Below are 17,279 nucleotides of genomic sequence, written 5' to 3' on the forward strand. Positions count from 1 at the left end.
TCTTTGAGCTGCATAACCTATGAGTGTCATGTCATGAGACAAAGCATCCATTCGGCCCAATGAAGTGGACACCAAAGAGCTGCCTCCGAGGTCCCTTCAAGTGACCTCTGATCTACACAGGAGAGGGCAACACGTTCCCACCGGCACCGCGTATAAAAGGAATGTTTGTCTCGCAGAATCTTCTTTTAATGAAACACGATTTTCAAACGGGCAGCATACATCGATTCCTGAGTGACTCGTGTCTGGCTTCAACCCAAGCGCTCGCAAATGTGAGGCGAGGTACGGCACACGACTGTATGTGAAGCTGCACCGGAAACTTTTAAACGGAAGAAGCCAATGCTGACCTCGGTGCGGCACTGCGGGTGCATCTCCTGGACGGCCAAACCCCGCACGGCCTCCACGACCTCCGTGCCGCCCGGCTGGGTGCCGCCTTGCGGTTGACCTGGGCGGTGCTCGCTGGCACGGGCGGACACGAGCCAACGCAAGGCCGCCGAGTGGACCTCGCACGCCGGGGACGACAGCAAACGGCGCAGCAGCCCGCGCTCATCCCCAGCAGCGTCGTCCACGGCCGGACTGTCCGTGCCGCTCGCACCTTGCCGCTGGTAGCGCGGCCGCGCGTGGAGCATCGCGAGGGCCAGGTGAGCGGAGCTGGCCTCCCACAGCGCGTGGCCCGGCTCGAGCACCTGCCCATCGGGAGGGGCCTGTAGCCACGCCGAGACCAATGCGTGCGTGCGGAGCACGAGCGCAGCGTAGACGGCGCCTGCGGGAGAACAACGGAGTACATTATGGCACTTAAATGCGACCGCACCTCGAGTCGGTTTACAAAAGCAGTGGGCATAGCTATTTTGTAGATGTTGGAGATGGTAAGGGTAATTCTGAGACCGATCCAAAATTGGATTGGCAGCCGGTTTTGATGGATTATTGGGATAATGTAGACTCTCAGGCGTTTGGGTGCGAAGTCTAGTGGTGGTATTTAGAATTAAGACGGCAGTGGAAATCTGACCATTGGATAAGTTCGCTCTTATCTCCGTGGCCTCTCTAGTTACTTGCTGTCAACCGAATGTATACTTCTCCTCTTACGGCAGCGTTATTGATGAATGTGGTGAATTTTGTTGTTTATGCGAGTGCACTACTGCCACAACAGGATCATGAAATATTTTATTTTTAATCGGATCACATGCAATATAATGACTGCTTGTCAACAGGCCAAGGAGCTCATTAGGATATACGATTGGTATTACCCTTCTCAAAGGACAACCAGTTATGCGATTATATAAACGTGCCCAAACAATTTATTCACATGCTAGTGTAAATATAAAACAGGTGTAATTAAAACTGTATACGTTTATGCAAGCAGTATGTCAAACAACTACACCGAATACATTATTACAAACATCACACCGATGGGCTGGAAGACATCGTATCCAATTGCTCCATAGCCCTGATGTCGAATGGTATCACTGGGGACTTTGTTCAGCAATACGACATATAAATCCCCTGCCTGGGATACATGCCCCATTACCCATCCCAAGCGCTTAATCTGTTGTCTACCCCGCGCGAATGGGGATCGCACGTTCAGTCCCCGGGGTCAGAGGCACATGATGTCCGTGCCGTCTCCCTGCACCCAGATCCGTCCGTGACCCATCGCTCATGTCACCTTCCTTGTGAGTCACCCTTCTCACAGAAGTGCGATGTGTAACGTTTTAAGTGGCCGTGCACAGCGGACACTTGGCCGTGGGAGCAGGGGGAGTTGGGAAGAGTGGGCGCTTGTGTGCGAGCGGGCACCCGGGAAGTCGTCACAGAGATGCAAGCCAGGCACATTCCGATCCCGGCCACACTTGTCAGGTGAGCAATAAGGAACACATCAGCCGATCGTGAAACAATAATACACAATCACTTGACTCTTCGGTCCACGTGCTTTCAAAATAATCAAGACCACTACAGATTTACTAAGTGACACCATGCCTGTGCGCCGCAAAGGAATGCTTTGGGTAGAAAGAAAAAAAATACGGAATGAAAAAGCGGCAATTGAATTAAGATGAGAATAAGGGGAGGTTTGTGAGAAACGGCCCCGGCTGCAATTCAGCGTGGGTGATTTTTTTTCATGCGTGGGGTCACCCTGTCAAATTCCACACACCCAGCCCCCCAACCCCCCCCCCCGACCGTGTCGTGGGGAGCAGAAGGTTTAAGGGTCGATTTGGGCCATCAGTGGCTCCTGCTGTAGTCCCTAGGGGCCCTGAATTAATCAGCTGCACAGGTACTCACAGCACCCATCTTCCAGGTGTGACCTCCCTTTGTTGCCGACCCTGCACACGTGACTGGGCATCTGATGGTGCGGCAGAGCGTGCAGTTATTGCGCGATGAGAGAGGAGCACCGCCTTTACGGTTATCGCGCAGTCAGAGCGCCGCACGCACGGTGCATGCCGGTGCGTGTTTGGACAATGTAAAGCCGACACCGTGGCCTCGGCCACTCCTGTCCATCACGCAAATCCTTCCAGATCTAGCCGTGGTGGGCGGTGCGTACCCACCCTTGCGACCGCTCCTCTCCCCGTGGGTGATGGCGAGGGACAGCACGTCCAGGTAAGCGGCACGGGTGATGGCGCAGGGGTTCATCCTGAAAGGGACAGGAGGTGGGGGGGGGGGAGAAGGAAATGGGGGGGGGGGGGGAGAGTTCAGGGTGAGACAGACGGGAAAAGGGAAGGGAGTATTGAAATTCAATGAGAGAATGAATAGCTGCAAAAAAAATATACAAGAACTCAAATTGTGAAATACGAGTATGTGGGTTGTTGCCTGGGTATAACAGTCGTCAATAATTCCAAGCCATTTCCCTCCCTCTCCCACCACCGAGGCGCAACCGGCGCTCAGAAACGGCGGTCGATTCCCCAAAATAATTCTGGGCAAACACACACGGGGCGCACTGTACACCGTGAAAAACAACAGAAATCGTTGTTACAGGTGTTACAAAATTGCCGGCAATGCGCGCCGCGCACAGCACCAGCGAGGCCGCCGTGAGGCCGCGTGTTTGGCCAGGTGCTGGTGCAAGCGAAGCGCTTGCTGCCCAATGACCTCAGAGTGCTGGTTCCTGGGAGGGAACCTGGGGCTCCTCCCTGTGCCCCCCACCCGCCGCAAAGTACGCCCCCCACCCCCCCCCACGTATGCCCCCCCCCCTCAACTACCATCTTTTCAAAATCGCCTGCGTTCCATCAGGCCTATTTAACGAGGTGTGGCATTTATTACACTATTTTATTGTATTATTATTCTATCACGAGGTATAAAAGAATTATGTTTAAGTGAATAGGCCGACTAATTAGCAGCGTGCCGCAGCCATTAACTCCTATCCCCTGAGGCCTCCTCTCTCTTGCGTGCACCGCGTGTGTGCTCACAAGGCGCTGCCAGCGTGGACTTGTTTGGGCGTTCCCCTGCAGCAACTTCTGGGAAAATAGCATTGTTCATGTGCTCGCTTTCAGCAGCTTAAATCTAAAGTGGCGGCGAATCACTGCTGGTGACATCTGGAGCGTGAGGGGTGAGTGTCAGGGTGTTGGACTGGTGGTGGTGGTGGGGGGGGGGTGGGAATTGGTTGTGGGGCATGGGCAGGGGAAGGGGGGCCCACCCAAAGCCATCGTCAAAACAGGACGACTGGGAGAGCAGCAGCAGCTCTGGGTGACACGGAGCCGGCAGCTGTTTTCGCTCCGCAGTCGACGCGGGCGCGAGGCACACATCGATGCGCAGCCCAAGCGGTCACCGCCGCCCGCGCGGTCAAAAAATTTGGCGTGGAAGGCTCCCACCGGTGTCCCCAAGCGCAGCTGCCGCTGGTTATCCTACCCAGGGCTGCGGCTGGAGATGTTGGCGGCTGGGAGAGCTGCATTCCTCCGCATCCTCCAGCCCCTCCGTCACAGAGACGACTCGAGCTGCGGTGAAACCGCCGTGCCGTGGAGCACGAGGGCAAGCCTCGGCAGTGATTCCAGAAGGCACTCAAATGTTGCTACCTCCTCCGGCTTCCGTGTGGGTGGGACGAGTGGAGGGGAGCGGGCAAGCGTTTGTAAGTGGCGGTGGCATTGTTTAGGGCCCACGTTCTTTATGGGTCTGTTTGGGATTGTAAATCGTAAACATTCGCCACGACCGTACAAACTGAACACTTGCGAAGAGCATCGAACCACTATGCATGCTGCTTGATAAAAGCAGTTTTTTTTTTACGCGGATAAAAAGTTCAACGAACTCTTTATGCTTTTGGTGGGGTGATATTCCGGGAAGCGTACGCCGTGTGAAAGCTTTTGAAAAGTAACAAAAAATGTCTAAAGATCCCTTAGGCCGCCCGGCCATGGGTGTGGCAGCGCGCAAAGTGTCGGTCGTTACCGAGTGGCGAGCCACACGCAGTCGAGGAGCCGTTCGTATACCCGCTCGCCGGGGGATCCGCTCGGAGGGACAAAGTCGGGGCTGCTCCCCCAACTCTCGCCCTGCGCATGCACCAGGTGCTGCACCTGTTGGGGGGGGGAGTTAAAGGGGGCGAGGGGGAGGGTTAGGTGTCTTGTCAGAGAGCGACGTCGCATCAAAACACATCTCACGGTTCCGTGCACCCCCCCCCCCGATCGCCGCGTCCACATTCCACAAACGGTCAACCGAACTGTCATCGAGCGCAGCCAACCCGCGCTGTCACAAACCATCTGGATACGTTTTATCTTCATTACAAAAAAATAAACCCCTTTGCGTGCCCGTGGAAGGCAAAGCACAAATCCACATTTCAGACCGTGTCCCATTTTGCAACTTTGCAGAGGGCCTGTGGGCTGATTTAGCCCCCGTTGCATACATTTTTTAAATAGAGGAAAAACAAGCGGTGACTTTTTATTTAAAAAAATGGACTGATGATGAAAAGCGTATGGCTTGCGTGCCACTATTTAATAGGGCACAAGGGGGAGGAGGAGGCGGGGGTCTGTAGTGAGGGGGGGGGGCTGTATCTAGCGCTGCGGTTATAGATGGTGAGGGGTGACTGTCACCACGAGCGGGGCCACATCAGCACGGAAAATTGCGACTGCCGGAATGAGCGGTGAGACTGCTCACCATGGGCCGAGGCTCCACGCTCCCACAACCACCGCCGCTGTGCCCAGAACTTTCCCACGACTTTTTTGTGCGCGAATTTTTAGGTGCACTCAAGGTGTACTTTTGCAAGATGAGGAACTGTCAGGTAGCCCTGTGAAGGGTCAGCGAGCACCTCCGTAATCTCGGGAGTTGCAGGGTGGCGGGCAGTGGGGGGGGGGGTGAGTTGGTGGGGTGTGTGGGGAGACTTGGGGCTGCGGTGCTGACAACATTTGTCAGCGGCTCGGAGGAGGTGTTCACAGACGCGCACTCATCCCTGCCGCTCGCCTGTGCGCGCCAAATCGCCTGCACGCAAGCTTCGTGGACGTACGTTGCCCAACTCCAGTCCTCGCGACCCACCAAACGCCACGTCTTTCCGCGTTCACCAATTTACTAACCCACCACCACCACCCCCACTCCGTTCACCAATTTACTAACCCACCACCACCACCCCACCACCACCCCCACCCCGTTCACCAATTTACTAACCCACCATCACCCCCACCCCGTTCAAATGAACTCATTCCACGCCGCACGGGCCAGGATGATTGTTAAACGTCCCATGTGACGCGCTCAGTAATGAACGCAGTCTGCGTTAACAGAGCCGATGTGAGAACTCGGCGTGTGCGTGTGTACACGTGCGCGTTCATCGCCGTGCGAGTGGGACACGCTTTGACAATCATCAGGCGCGTGCAGGGTGGATGGAGTCAATTCGCATTTGGAGGGGGAAGTCAATTGGTGGAGGGGGAAGTCAATTGGTAAACGCGGAGAGTCGACGGAGCGTGGTGGGGTCACGAGGAGGCTTTTGTCACAGGCTCTGTGCAGAGCGTGAGCCAGCCAGCGAGCGGGCAAACGCAATGCGAATGGAGCGAACGAGCGAGCGAGACTCAGTGAGATCGTGGGGGGCATTGAGCGAGCTTGGTGCCAGCGTGCCCACGAGCTTGAAGAAGTCGAGCGATGGGTTGAAAGCCCCCGCGCTCTTGAGACATTTCGTTACGGCCGCATCGTTACGGCCGCAGCATAAAATACAAAAGAGTTTATTGACGGCGAAGGCCACTCACAGTACAGTGCGAGTACAGTGATCGTGCACCCATGTCCTGCAAGGCGCAGGCTGCCTCTGCCAGATGCGCCCCTGGAGGCTTTTTAAGTGAATTTATTTTGGCTCGCTCGGGCGCCCGTGACATCACGGAAAATATTTGTAACTTCCCTGGCTTGGGGCTTGGCAGGGAATGGAGACGGTGGTGGGTGCGGGGAGGTGGTGGTGGGGAGGTGGGGGGAAGTGGTGGGGGGGAGGTGGTGCGGGGTGGTGGTGGTGGGTGGAGTGTGGGGGTGGTAGGGGGTGGTGGTGGTGGGGGGAGTTGGTGGGGGGTGGTGGTGATGGGGGGAGTTGGTGGGGGGAGTTGGTGAGGGGAGATGGTGGTGGGGGGGAGTTGGTGGGGGGAGTTGGTGGGGGGTGGTGGTGGTGGGGTGATGGTGGTGGGGACGCTGAAGGAGACGGTGGTGATGTGGGGGGGGGTTGAAATTGGACGTTAACTTGCTCTTCTGTCAGGTTATTTGGGGACGTCCCAGAAAAAACGAAAACGTTAAAAACGAAAGATGTGGTTTTTTTTCTTCTAATGAAGGAAACGTAGCCTCGGAAACAGCCAAGGAGACAATGGCACGAGCAGCGGATTTACAAAGAAAGTGAAGGCCTAGCGAAAACGCTACAACGTTATTGACGGTGAACTGAATACTATTCCGAATGCGTACACGCTAACAAACGCGAATACCATTTACGCGTGAGACATTAGCGTAGATATCATATGCGTGTACGTGAGTGGCCAATCGGTTTTTTTTTTAGAATGAGGCAACAACAACAAAAAAGTGTGCCCAGATTTGCACGAGGCCCTCTTTTCAAGTGACATCTTTATACCTTCATCGTTTACCGTAATAGAATAAGTGCACAGATGGTGCAAGTGACTTAAAAAATAATAAAAGCCCCGAGTGTATTACTGTTAACGTCATGTCCTCAAACTTTCTGACCAACCCTTGCACATGTCCAGCCACGGTCCAGTGCGCCCATGCTGCTGATTCGAGATTTTTAAATAGAAACCACCGGTAATGTTTACAACCATGATTTTTTTACGTGACGATCACTTAATTTCTGTTGACAAACAAGCCTTGAACATTGGTTTTTTACCCTTTTATCTGGCAACAAAACTGACACCTTTTTTACAAGGAGTCGTGTTTGCATAGACCACAATACCTGCAGTCATAATGCAAACAAAAAACATAACTCTGATAATGTATGCACTGTCCGTGAAGTTGATTGGTCCACACCCGAGACAGCTTTCCTTAGAGCCTAGTCTCACATGGTGTTGGACCAGATGACGCCAAAAGGCGCACTCACAACTCAAAGACAATGCACCATCAGAGTATTGGTGCGCCTTTTGGCGTCATCTGGTCCAACACCATGTGAGACTAGGCTCTAAGGAAAGCTGTCTGGGGTGTGGACCAATCAACTTCAAGGACAGTGCATACATTATCAGAGTTATGTTTTTTGTTTGCATTATGACTGCAGGTATTGTGGTCTATGCAAACACGACTCCTTGTAAAAAAGGTGTCAGTTTTGTTGCCAGATAAAAGGGTAAAAAACAATTATCATATTTTTCTACTGGCAAATGAGGTTCCAATGGTGGAAGCCTTGAACAATTGCATCCGTCGGTAGCCCACAACAACGGCCGCCATTCTCCACGGCGTGGTGGTGACATCGCCACGGCGCTTGTGCCAGGCCAAGTGCACTGAGGCCACGTGAAGTGTCGAAGGCTCGCTGTTGATATGAGGACGGACACGAGACAGCTTTTCCCCCTACTGTGCCAACTTTTTGTATTTTAGCCGCCTGGCGCCCCACTCGTTGTGAGCGTCACTCCTCTGGACTCCGTTGTTGGAGGGCGACTGCCTCCAACTGCCCCAGAGCATCCTTCACGAGCCTTCTCCATACAGGCCGATCTTGACGCCGCTGGTACCAGTCTTCGGCAAGTCCACACGGCTCCACATCCTTCTGAACAGCATCAGGCCATCTCGTTTCCAGCCCATATAGCGCCCATTTAGCCTCCTCTATCCGGCCAAACAGAAGCTGCTTGGGCATGCGATGGCTGGGCATGCAGGCAACATGACCCAGCCAACGCAGCCTTACCTGCTGGAGGAGCTCACTAATGGGAATGTGTTCATATCTTTAAAGGATTTGTGAGCTCACACAATCCAGCCTGATTAAGCCCAGGATGAATCACAGGCAGGCGAGCCCGAATGTTTCTAACCAACACAGATGTTCCACATTTCCAAAGCATAGAGAAGGGAGGGCCATGACTGTGACCCTGAAGGCCCCAAAGCTTTGTGTGGAGCGACAGACCAGGTAGCTTCTACACAGCGTTATTAACGCAGCCATGGAAAATATGCCACCCGACTGATTCAGAGTAAGAACTCTGCTGTCAAGCAGACTAAGCGTTAGCATACTGCCCAGGTATGGCAAACTCTCAACTCTCTCCACATCTCCATCACCAATAGGGAGTTGAGGGGTGGAGTCTTTGATGATACAAAATACCCAGGCAGGTGCTTAGTTTTGGAGGAGCTGATAGTAAGGCCCCACCTCTCTTAGTGGGACGCTCCAGGTTCAGCAGGAGGACCTCCAACTCCTCTGAGTGAGCAGCTTTAGCCGACAGTATAGCAAGCACGAACGTGTTTGCACTCTCAGAGGGGGTTCATTGGCGAAATGTGGCCACGGCCATGCCCAGTGTGATATGGGCAGGGGCACCGTGGCTTGCTGATGAGCCCTAGAGGTGACGAATCATGGGACTGCCTTTTGTAAGGTCAGTTGGTCGACGGCTGCAGTTGAGCGTAAGTAAAACCAAAATGTCCCTTTGAACTTTGTACGTTTCATATACGTACAGTAAAATACAAAAACACAAGATTGGAAAATATAGCGATAAGGCAAGTAGAAAAATAAGTGACTCATATGTTGAGTGTACACATTAAAACAAAAAAAGATTGGCCTGTAAATAACAGCGATGTTGAGAAACAGACCCCGGTGCAGGTCAGGGAGAGGCCAGGGCCGGGCAGTGAGCGGCGCTCACTCTTCAGCCGCTAGTCCCCACAGCATGGCCGCATGCCACCAGTCGCTAGGGTACTTTATTAATACAGTTCGGTGTAATGCATCTATTTTCTGCTTTCACAGAATGGAATAAAACCTTTCGCGCAGAGGATAAAACGTCAAATGGCCTCTTGCGGTCTGGGAGCCTCTTTAACAATGCCACCATATGGCCTCTTAAAACTGTAGAAAAAAAGTTTTGCTCATGTCTCAGAAAATAGAAAACTCGCGGCACGCTCCGTCACCACTCACACGTGGTCACCCAGAGCAGCACGCCGGGGGGGCTCATCCCAGAATCATAGCTTCTTTTATTTTCTAATTAGCCCACGTCACGGCCTCATAGAAGCTGGCTTTGCAGAGGCACGGGGACCCCTCCAGAGACCCCCCTTTCGTCCCCCCCCCCCGTCTTGTTCCCCTTTTTAATCCCCCCCCCCTCGCTCCCTCTCGAGCGCCCAGCCCTGTCACAGCTGTGTTGCCACTTTGCTGCACCTGCTCATTATAATTTACTCCCGTTTGCTGCGGAACTGCCTCTTGACAGAAAGTCGTGCGAGAGACAAAAGGCTGTTGATCATTACGGAGGTTACACTCGGCTTAATGGGGGATTTATGCCGTGCGTAATTTTTGCTCGGCCAAGCCACTCTCTGTTGCACTCTTGATTGGCATCCACGGGCCAGGAATGCCAAAGGCAACCATCGCAGATACTTGGCGCACAGAGAACGCCGTCGATGATGGTGACGGTGGTGGTGACGACGACGGCGGTGATGATGTATACGTTGTAGATGGGCTTCAGTGCCGGGTGTTGACACGACATTACCCTGGTGTTGGTCTAACCGCGTAACAGCGCCGTCGACGGCGACTGCTGCTGTTTACTCAACACTCGGCCGTCGAGCCATTACCAGCGCTGCCTTCGGCTAAAGTGGAGCTGGCACTCGTGCCCGCTACACAAACAGTGCCCACCCCAGCCAAACACAGCAGTGGAGCTGGGCACAGGCGGTGGGGCATGGCACCACTGCAAGGGCAAGGGGAGGGGACGAACCATCCTCCCTGCGACACGACCCCCAAACAGATGTGCGACGTCCGCCTCCCCCCTCCTCCTTCCATCCCCGGCAAGCGCCTGCAGCCCCTGCTGGTGACACCGTGACCAGCGGCGGCGGCGGTGTTTACTGCCGTCGGGTGGTAAGGGACAGGGGCTGCCGTTGCCTGGCTACGCGCGGATCTGCCGTTCGACGTCACGCGCGCTTGTGCGCCGACGGGAGGAAGATACTTATTGTGGGGTTGTCTGGAAATTGGCTGCCCTTTCCTCTTCCAGGGCTGATATATTATAATCCTGCTGAGCAGCACGGCCGTGCCCGGGACTTAATAGGGCATAGATCACAACTTCAAGGTTGGGGAGTTCATATTCTGGTCGGGCCCACGAACCTCATCCATCCCTTTCATCGCCCTGCTGCACAAACCTGCAGCAGGGTGCCGTGCGTGCGGTTGCTCGTGCCGTCTGCCTGCCGCAGGCCCCGGGGCAGCGAGTCCAGGAGCTCGCACAGAACTCGCGTCGCCGCCGCCGCCGGGATGAAGGCGACCAGCGCGTGGGCGGCCATGACGCGGGCGCGCCACACGGGCGACCCCCCGCACCTGCAAGCGTCCGCGCGCACAGAAGACAGCGGGAAGAAGACATTTCGTGGAGCCGACGGAGATGGTTCCATTAGCGAGCGCCTATTAAGTCCCGGCACGGCACACCAGGGGGAGCGGCGTGGCCAGCGCCACTTCTGGCCGCCTTTGTCTCTCCGGTGCCGTTGTTTACACACCGCACTAAGTAATTATTTAAGGCTGAGTGGACACAGAGGAGGCACAGGGCTGTTTCGGATATTACTTCTCGCTGATGTTGGCCATGGTTGGCAATGGAACTCAGGCAGCTGGGTTCTTTGCGCAGTGGGCTAACAGCCATTCCAGCACTCATGCACACAAGCACATACTGCACATCCTCCATTTAGCCTTACATACCGGAATGTCGGGGCAAGTGATGGTAGCAGGCAGCTAGGACGATTCACGAGGCGAAACGAGGCCAGAGCCATGCCCGACCGTCTTTGTCTTTCCCAGTGCTGATGTTTACACCAGGGACATCATTTAAGACTGTTGACCTGAAGGAGGTCTGGTACTAGTTCAAATACGAAGTGCCACTTACGTTGAATCCAGGTGTGACCAGGGTTATAGCGAAGTGCGTAACCGACTACACCACTTCCTCACGCACATTCACAAGCACACACGGCAAAGACAAAGATCCCCCGTATAGCCTTTAACAGACTGTTGGGGCAAGTGCTGTTAGCGAGCACCTATGAAGGCCGGAACGGTACACGAGGGGGTGGGTGGCCAGGACCACGCCCGACCGCCTTTGTCTCCCCAGTGGCGATGTTTACACATTGCACCAGGTACTCATTTGAGGCTGAGTCGACCTAGGGGAGGCCCATGACCGGTTCAGATAATCGTCACCGGTGTTGGCCGTGAGCGGGAATCGAACCCGGGTCGCCAGGTTCATAGCGCAGCGCGCTAACCGCTACACTACCGCTCCCCACACGCACACACACAGACACCGATCCACAGCTCAAAATAGGATTGTCCTACCTGTGACTCACAGGCCCAACATTGTGTAATGGCCATCAGTATTTTCACGGTCAGGAACTTCGTCGAGCATGGACCACAACAGATGTGAATGTGGGATAGATGAGAAAGAATGGGCTAGGCGAGGGAGAACAGGAACTAGAGACTGGAGTGTGGGCTAAACTGGTCTGCGATCACTTTAACATGCCTTCACACGCACAGCCAAAATTGGTCGAGTGTTTCGATGCTTTTCCTTATTTGCTGGATGCTTGCAGACAAAAAAAAAGTAACGACGGCGGTGGTGCCACAAAGCCAAGCGTGATGAAACTTGACATTTAAAATCTGTTCACTCCCCCCTCCCCCCCACCTTCTTAGAATAGTCCCAAGGTTGCATTACTTGTGGCTCACTCGAAGGAGGTCTTACACTCTCCGGCCCCTGGACGCGCTCTTCGCTTCGTGTTAACGTAAAGGGGCAAAGTTTGGTCCGGAGATGTCTCCGCCGTTGCGTGACCGCGTCTGCCACGCTCGGTCTAAATCTATCCCTGGGCCTGGCAGCAACGGCATGAAATTGCATTTTAATTTTAACAGGCAAAGCATGCGGCGGTGGTTACAGTTACAACGAGGATGGTGCGGACGGGGGAGGGGCAGCAGGGGGAGGGATGCGGGGACAGGGGGGGGGCTGGACGAAGGAAATGAACTCATTAAACAAATAAACACGAAGATGCTCGCTTGCCACGAGCGATAGGCTGCGGTTGCAGCTCTGGCAAGACGCGATCAGGGGCATGCGAAACGTTTGGACTCATCGAGTGATCGTGTTATAAACACAAACACATGCTGACTAACAAAAAAGGAAAAACGCAAGCGCACATGCCTTGTGCACATGCGCGCGCGCGCACAGAGATCCGCCACATAGCCTGAACGGACTGTTGGGTCAAGTGCTGTTAGCGAGCACCTATGAAGGCTTTGTCTCTCCGGTGGCGATGTTTACACACCGCATCGGGACCGGTTCAGATAATCGTCGATGGTGTTGGCCGTGAGCGGGAATCGAACTCGGGGTCGGCGGGTTCGGAGCGCAGCGCAATAACCACTGCACACCACTGCACTACCGCGTGTGTGTGCGCGTGCGCACGCACACACGAGCGCATGCACACGCGCACACACACACACAAACACGCACGCATACTTTCCACATGCGCAGGCGAGTCCAGCAGCGCAAATGCAACTAAAACGCAAAAAAAATTGCAGCTATTAGTTATTACCCCCAGTAAAGAAAACAGTGCGATGATTAAAAACGAGCCCCGTAGCAATTAGTGTCTAAGTCTGATTTAGCGAGGGGCGATTCATTAACTGTGATGGCTGTTCCCTCTGCGTGCGCACACTCGTGCGCTTTCACACGCACGCCGGGCCCATGTCGCCCTCCCCGCCCCCCCCCCTCCTGCCATTCCTCAAGAAAAAAATGTAGACCGATTTCTAAAAACAAAACAAAAATCTTGATTTGTGAAACGCTGCTTTTGTGATTTGCGCGTGAAAGAGCGTCTGAGGTTTTTCCCTCCTCCTCCTCACTACTGCACCCCTTCCCTCCCTCTCCGCCGGAGTCGAGTTTTATACTCTCTGCCTCGTCTGCCCGCGGGGCTGGAGGGGTGGGGGGGAAGGGTCTCCGTGGCCTCCTCGGCGAGCGGGGTCCGAGCGAGGAATGCGGAGTGCGGCCCCCACGCGGTGGGGCTGGCGCTGCGGTAATCTGCGTTGCGTTTAGGCTGCCCCGGCCTTGAAGGCCAGGCCTGGAGGTCGAGCCTTTCCATATGGGGGGTGGGGGCAGGGGGGGGGGGGAACCTTTATAATGGAAGAGCATTCCTGAAAGCCGGGCAAACTTTAAACACATGCACGCTCGCACACCTAGCTACAAGGACACGCGCACACGCGCGCACGCACGGACGCGCGCACGCATCGTAAAACCGAGTCCACCCCAGCAACAGCGGCCACCGACACAAGATTCGTTCCTATGTATAAGATGCGTATCTTTTTTAAAGTCAATGTCGTCACCGCTGTGATCTGGGTGTTCACGGAGAGAGAGAGAGGGAGAGACGGCTGTGTCGTGTATATTTTTGTTCTCTGTTTTTCCCCGCGTCTCGTGTGCCAGGCAAGTCAACTTGGGTGAATGAAAGAAGACGGAACGTGAGTGCTGGCACGGAGCGGGTAGAAGAAACGCTCTGACCGTTTCGGCACCCGTTGGCTTCGGTTTAGATGGCACACCGGTCAAATACGTAGTTGGAGGCGACAAGATACGCGCCTGTATGTAACGGTGGCTGAACCAGCCACCCCAGAAACACCGCGTGTGGGAGCAGACCCTTTGAGATACACTAGGCGACCGCAACAATACTTCCGCTAAACGGTTTTCACTGTGCAACACACGCAGCTTTGCGTCCTGCGTTGAGCGACACGTCTCGCACGGGGTCACGGTGAAGAGTTCTTCACGGCCAAGGCCACCACGCTTGTCCGTTGCGTCTGCTGCTAAAGCCCCATAGATGTTGCGCTCAAAAGCAGATTGCCATGGTCCACTAAATTATATCGCTCTAGAATAGAGTTAGGCCCTCCCCTCCACCCCGGTTTGGGTCTTAATCTTGGTCGCCAACCTCTGGGTGCCATTCCAGTGCCTGTCTCTGTAATCACGATTGGATCATCATCATTATCAGCATCCCCAAGCCATGACTACCTGTGACAGTCTTACGATGCAACAATCAATCTCGCTCCTGTACTCGGATGACTGGATACAGCTCGGTAAAGTGAGGGGGGTGGGGGCGGGTGAGTTGCGGTGGACGCCGGGTCTGGTGCGGCGGTGGTACCGGACGAGCAGGGGCAGGAATGGCGCCAGGCTAAGCTCGGTGTAGGTGCCGTCCATGGGGGACGGGTAGAGCTTGGCCAGGAGCAGCAGCAGTGGGAAGAGCGCCGGCTGTAAGCTCGCCGTACCCACCGCACCGCCGCTAGCGAGCACGCACGCGCACACACATACAACAAAGACAAAGATCCCCCCCCCCCCCCCGTATAGCCTGAGCAGACTGTTGGGGACGGTGCTCTTCGTGAGCACCTATGAAGAACGTCACGGCACACGAGGGGTTGGGTGGCCAGCACCACGCCCAGCTACCCCTATCTCCTGAGTGGTGGTTTTTACACACTGCACCGGGCGCCGAGGAGAGGCCCAGGACCGGTTCAGATAAACGTCACTGGTGTTGGTCGAGAGCGGGGATCGAATTCGGGTCGCCGAGTTCGTAGTGCAGTGCACTAACTGCTGCTGCTGCACTCCCTCTCCACACATATGCACATACGCACGAACACACACAGACAACGACGCCACCATCACTGCACAGCACTTCTCGCCAGGTTTACTGACAGCAGCTGTGCTATCAACCTTGGCATTAACTCTGAGACGTAGAAGGTGATGCTGCTCAACATTGATGTTAAATATAAAGGATGGTTAATAATCTTCATGATGGTGATTTTCTGTAAGTAGCAACTCGTTTTAGACCAAGTGGCACAAACAAGTAGCCGCTTAAACATGTAGCATAAGATTCACTACCCAGTGTGGATGAGAGGCAATCAAAATGATCTCAGCAGTAGTTCTAGAACGTCATCTTCCAGAGTCTGTTCTATAAACAAAGTGACAATCCGCTGTTTTCTGCAAGAGTTCAGAATGGACTGCCAATTGCACACATTTGGTATGATTGGGGAAAAGTTAACTTACAAAGAAATGAATGTTCCAAAAACATATGGCGTGAAGGCATGAGAAGCCATCGGCTGAACGCTGCTGCGGTACCTGTGGGAGCACGTGGAGGCCGCACGGCTCAGCTGCTCGAGGAGGAACGGATGGAGCGAGGGGTACCTGGAGAAAAACTCCCGCCCGGTCATTCTGCGGGAACACGGACGGCGGACGTGGCATGGTGAGACCGACGCGGAGGCCCGGCCTGGCCCCGTGTGACCACAGCCGACCCTGTACAACATGGGGGCTAACGTCACGTTACATGTGGGATGTGGCGGCCACCCCATTTTGAAGAATGCCTCGAATCGTCAATCACTCGGCACCTTCTACTGTCAGTGAGATTTTGGACGAAGCGATATGCAAAGGTCATCGGGGATCGATGCAGCGGACCCCAGCCGTCCAAGTGAATTGATGGCATCTTGAAAGCCATCCCACCCGAAACCACTCCACCTTAAGGCCATTCCACGTGAACACCACTATCATATAGCGTTGGTGTACGCTGTTTTTTTTTTTGCAATATTTTGCTGTCTTTTCTTGGATTTTCTGTTTGCACTCAGTCACATATTCACTTTAAGATGTTTTTTGATGATGTTTTTGTTTGTTGCGGTTGCACCCGATTCAAGAGCCGAATGGCTCACAGGGCTAGACCTAATAAATTAACTTGAACTTGATGAGGCCACCACACCTGTTGGCCTCGCCACCATTACGTTACCCCACCTAAAAGCCGCCTCACCCTCCTTTGAATTTACTCCCCAAACATTGCGAATGCCATCCCATGCAGCTATTGAGACTTCTTGGAGCAAATTGTGTTTTTATTTTTGCTGACGTAAAAGGCTGGCGGCTTTTTAAACCAACGGTATTGATTTGTGGGTGTTTGGGGCATGTGGATGTGTAGGGAGGGGCCTTTTTGGCAATGCCACTTTTGTCCACTGCCAGCCCAGGTGTTTGCTATTGGGGGACCTCTGCTGGAAAGTGATAATTGAACACCTACCTTCTCAACATCACGATGCTGCCCAGCGAGCCGGCGCGGTGAGGATGGAGCGGCATGCGATGAGCAGCCAAAACTTTCTTGGCAACCGTCACCAAATTTTCGTGGCCCGGTAGCGTGGTGCGAAGTTTGTGTGCATTTAAGAGTGTGCCCGCGTTTCTGGGCCCCGCCATGCCCACCTGTTGCTGCCAACGGGCGCACGGCGTGACCTCTTCGCTCCAAACACACGCGTGATGAGGGTGCTGAACAGCAGCGTGCAGGAGTTGCACACCTAGAGGGGAGGGAGGGTGGGAGGCCGGCGAAACGCGGTCGAGACTGGGAAACGCACGGCGACCACGGACCTATCCAGAGCGCGCACAAGAGCGACGTCACTGCTCCGAATCGTTACAATTGACCGGCGCTAAGTAAACTGAACGCGGTGAAGTCAATGTACTCACGGCCCAGACGGGCGACGCGAACCCTAGGATGGCAGCCCGCAGCGCGTCAGGGACGTACGTGGTCATGTGATCGCCGAGCCGCGAATCTCGGAACAGAGCCCGCAAGATATTGAGCGCGTGCACCTGGGTCGCGAGTAAAAAAGGGCGAATGGGTGGGCACAGACGTCACCAGTCTGTGGCTCAGCACAAATCGGACAGCATAGATACTTGCATTCAAATTCATATTCTTAGGTTTTTTCGGTAAAGTCACGTAGGTAAAAAAATTAAAATTAATCAAAGTAAAAAAAAAATCACGACGTTTGCATTCAAGGTTAGCTTTCC

At 54.3% G+C, this 17,279-nt stretch overlaps 1 protein-coding gene across 1 annotated transcript in view; it reads right to left on the minus strand.

The window, feature by feature from the left end:
• The window catches only part of THADA (THADA armadillo repeat containing), a 55,267-nt gene that overhangs the window by 8,263 nt on the left and 29,725 nt on the right, over positions 1-17,279 (minus strand). Inside the window, exons 26-33 of the mRNA XM_078596072.1 lie at positions 16,959-17,081; positions 16,701-16,792; positions 15,591-15,683; positions 14,623-14,760; positions 10,648-10,819; positions 4,354-4,478; positions 2,529-2,614; positions 345-760 (exon numbers count right to left, since the gene is read on the minus strand). Of these exons, the coding sequence (XP_078452198.1) occupies positions 345-760; positions 2,529-2,614; positions 4,354-4,478; positions 10,648-10,819; positions 14,623-14,760; positions 15,591-15,683; positions 16,701-16,792; positions 16,959-17,081 (1,245 nt within the window). The remainder of the gene's footprint in view (positions 1-344; positions 761-2,528; positions 2,615-4,353; positions 4,479-10,647; positions 10,820-14,622; positions 14,761-15,590; positions 15,684-16,700; positions 16,793-16,958; positions 17,082-17,279) is intronic.

Source organism: Lampetra planeri, chromosome 7, assembly GCF_965212315.1.
Source record: "Lampetra planeri chromosome 7, kcLamPlan1.2.h2, whole genome shotgun sequence".
Lineage (NCBI taxonomy): Eukaryota > Metazoa > Chordata > Hyperoartia > Petromyzontiformes > Petromyzontidae > Lampetra > Lampetra planeri.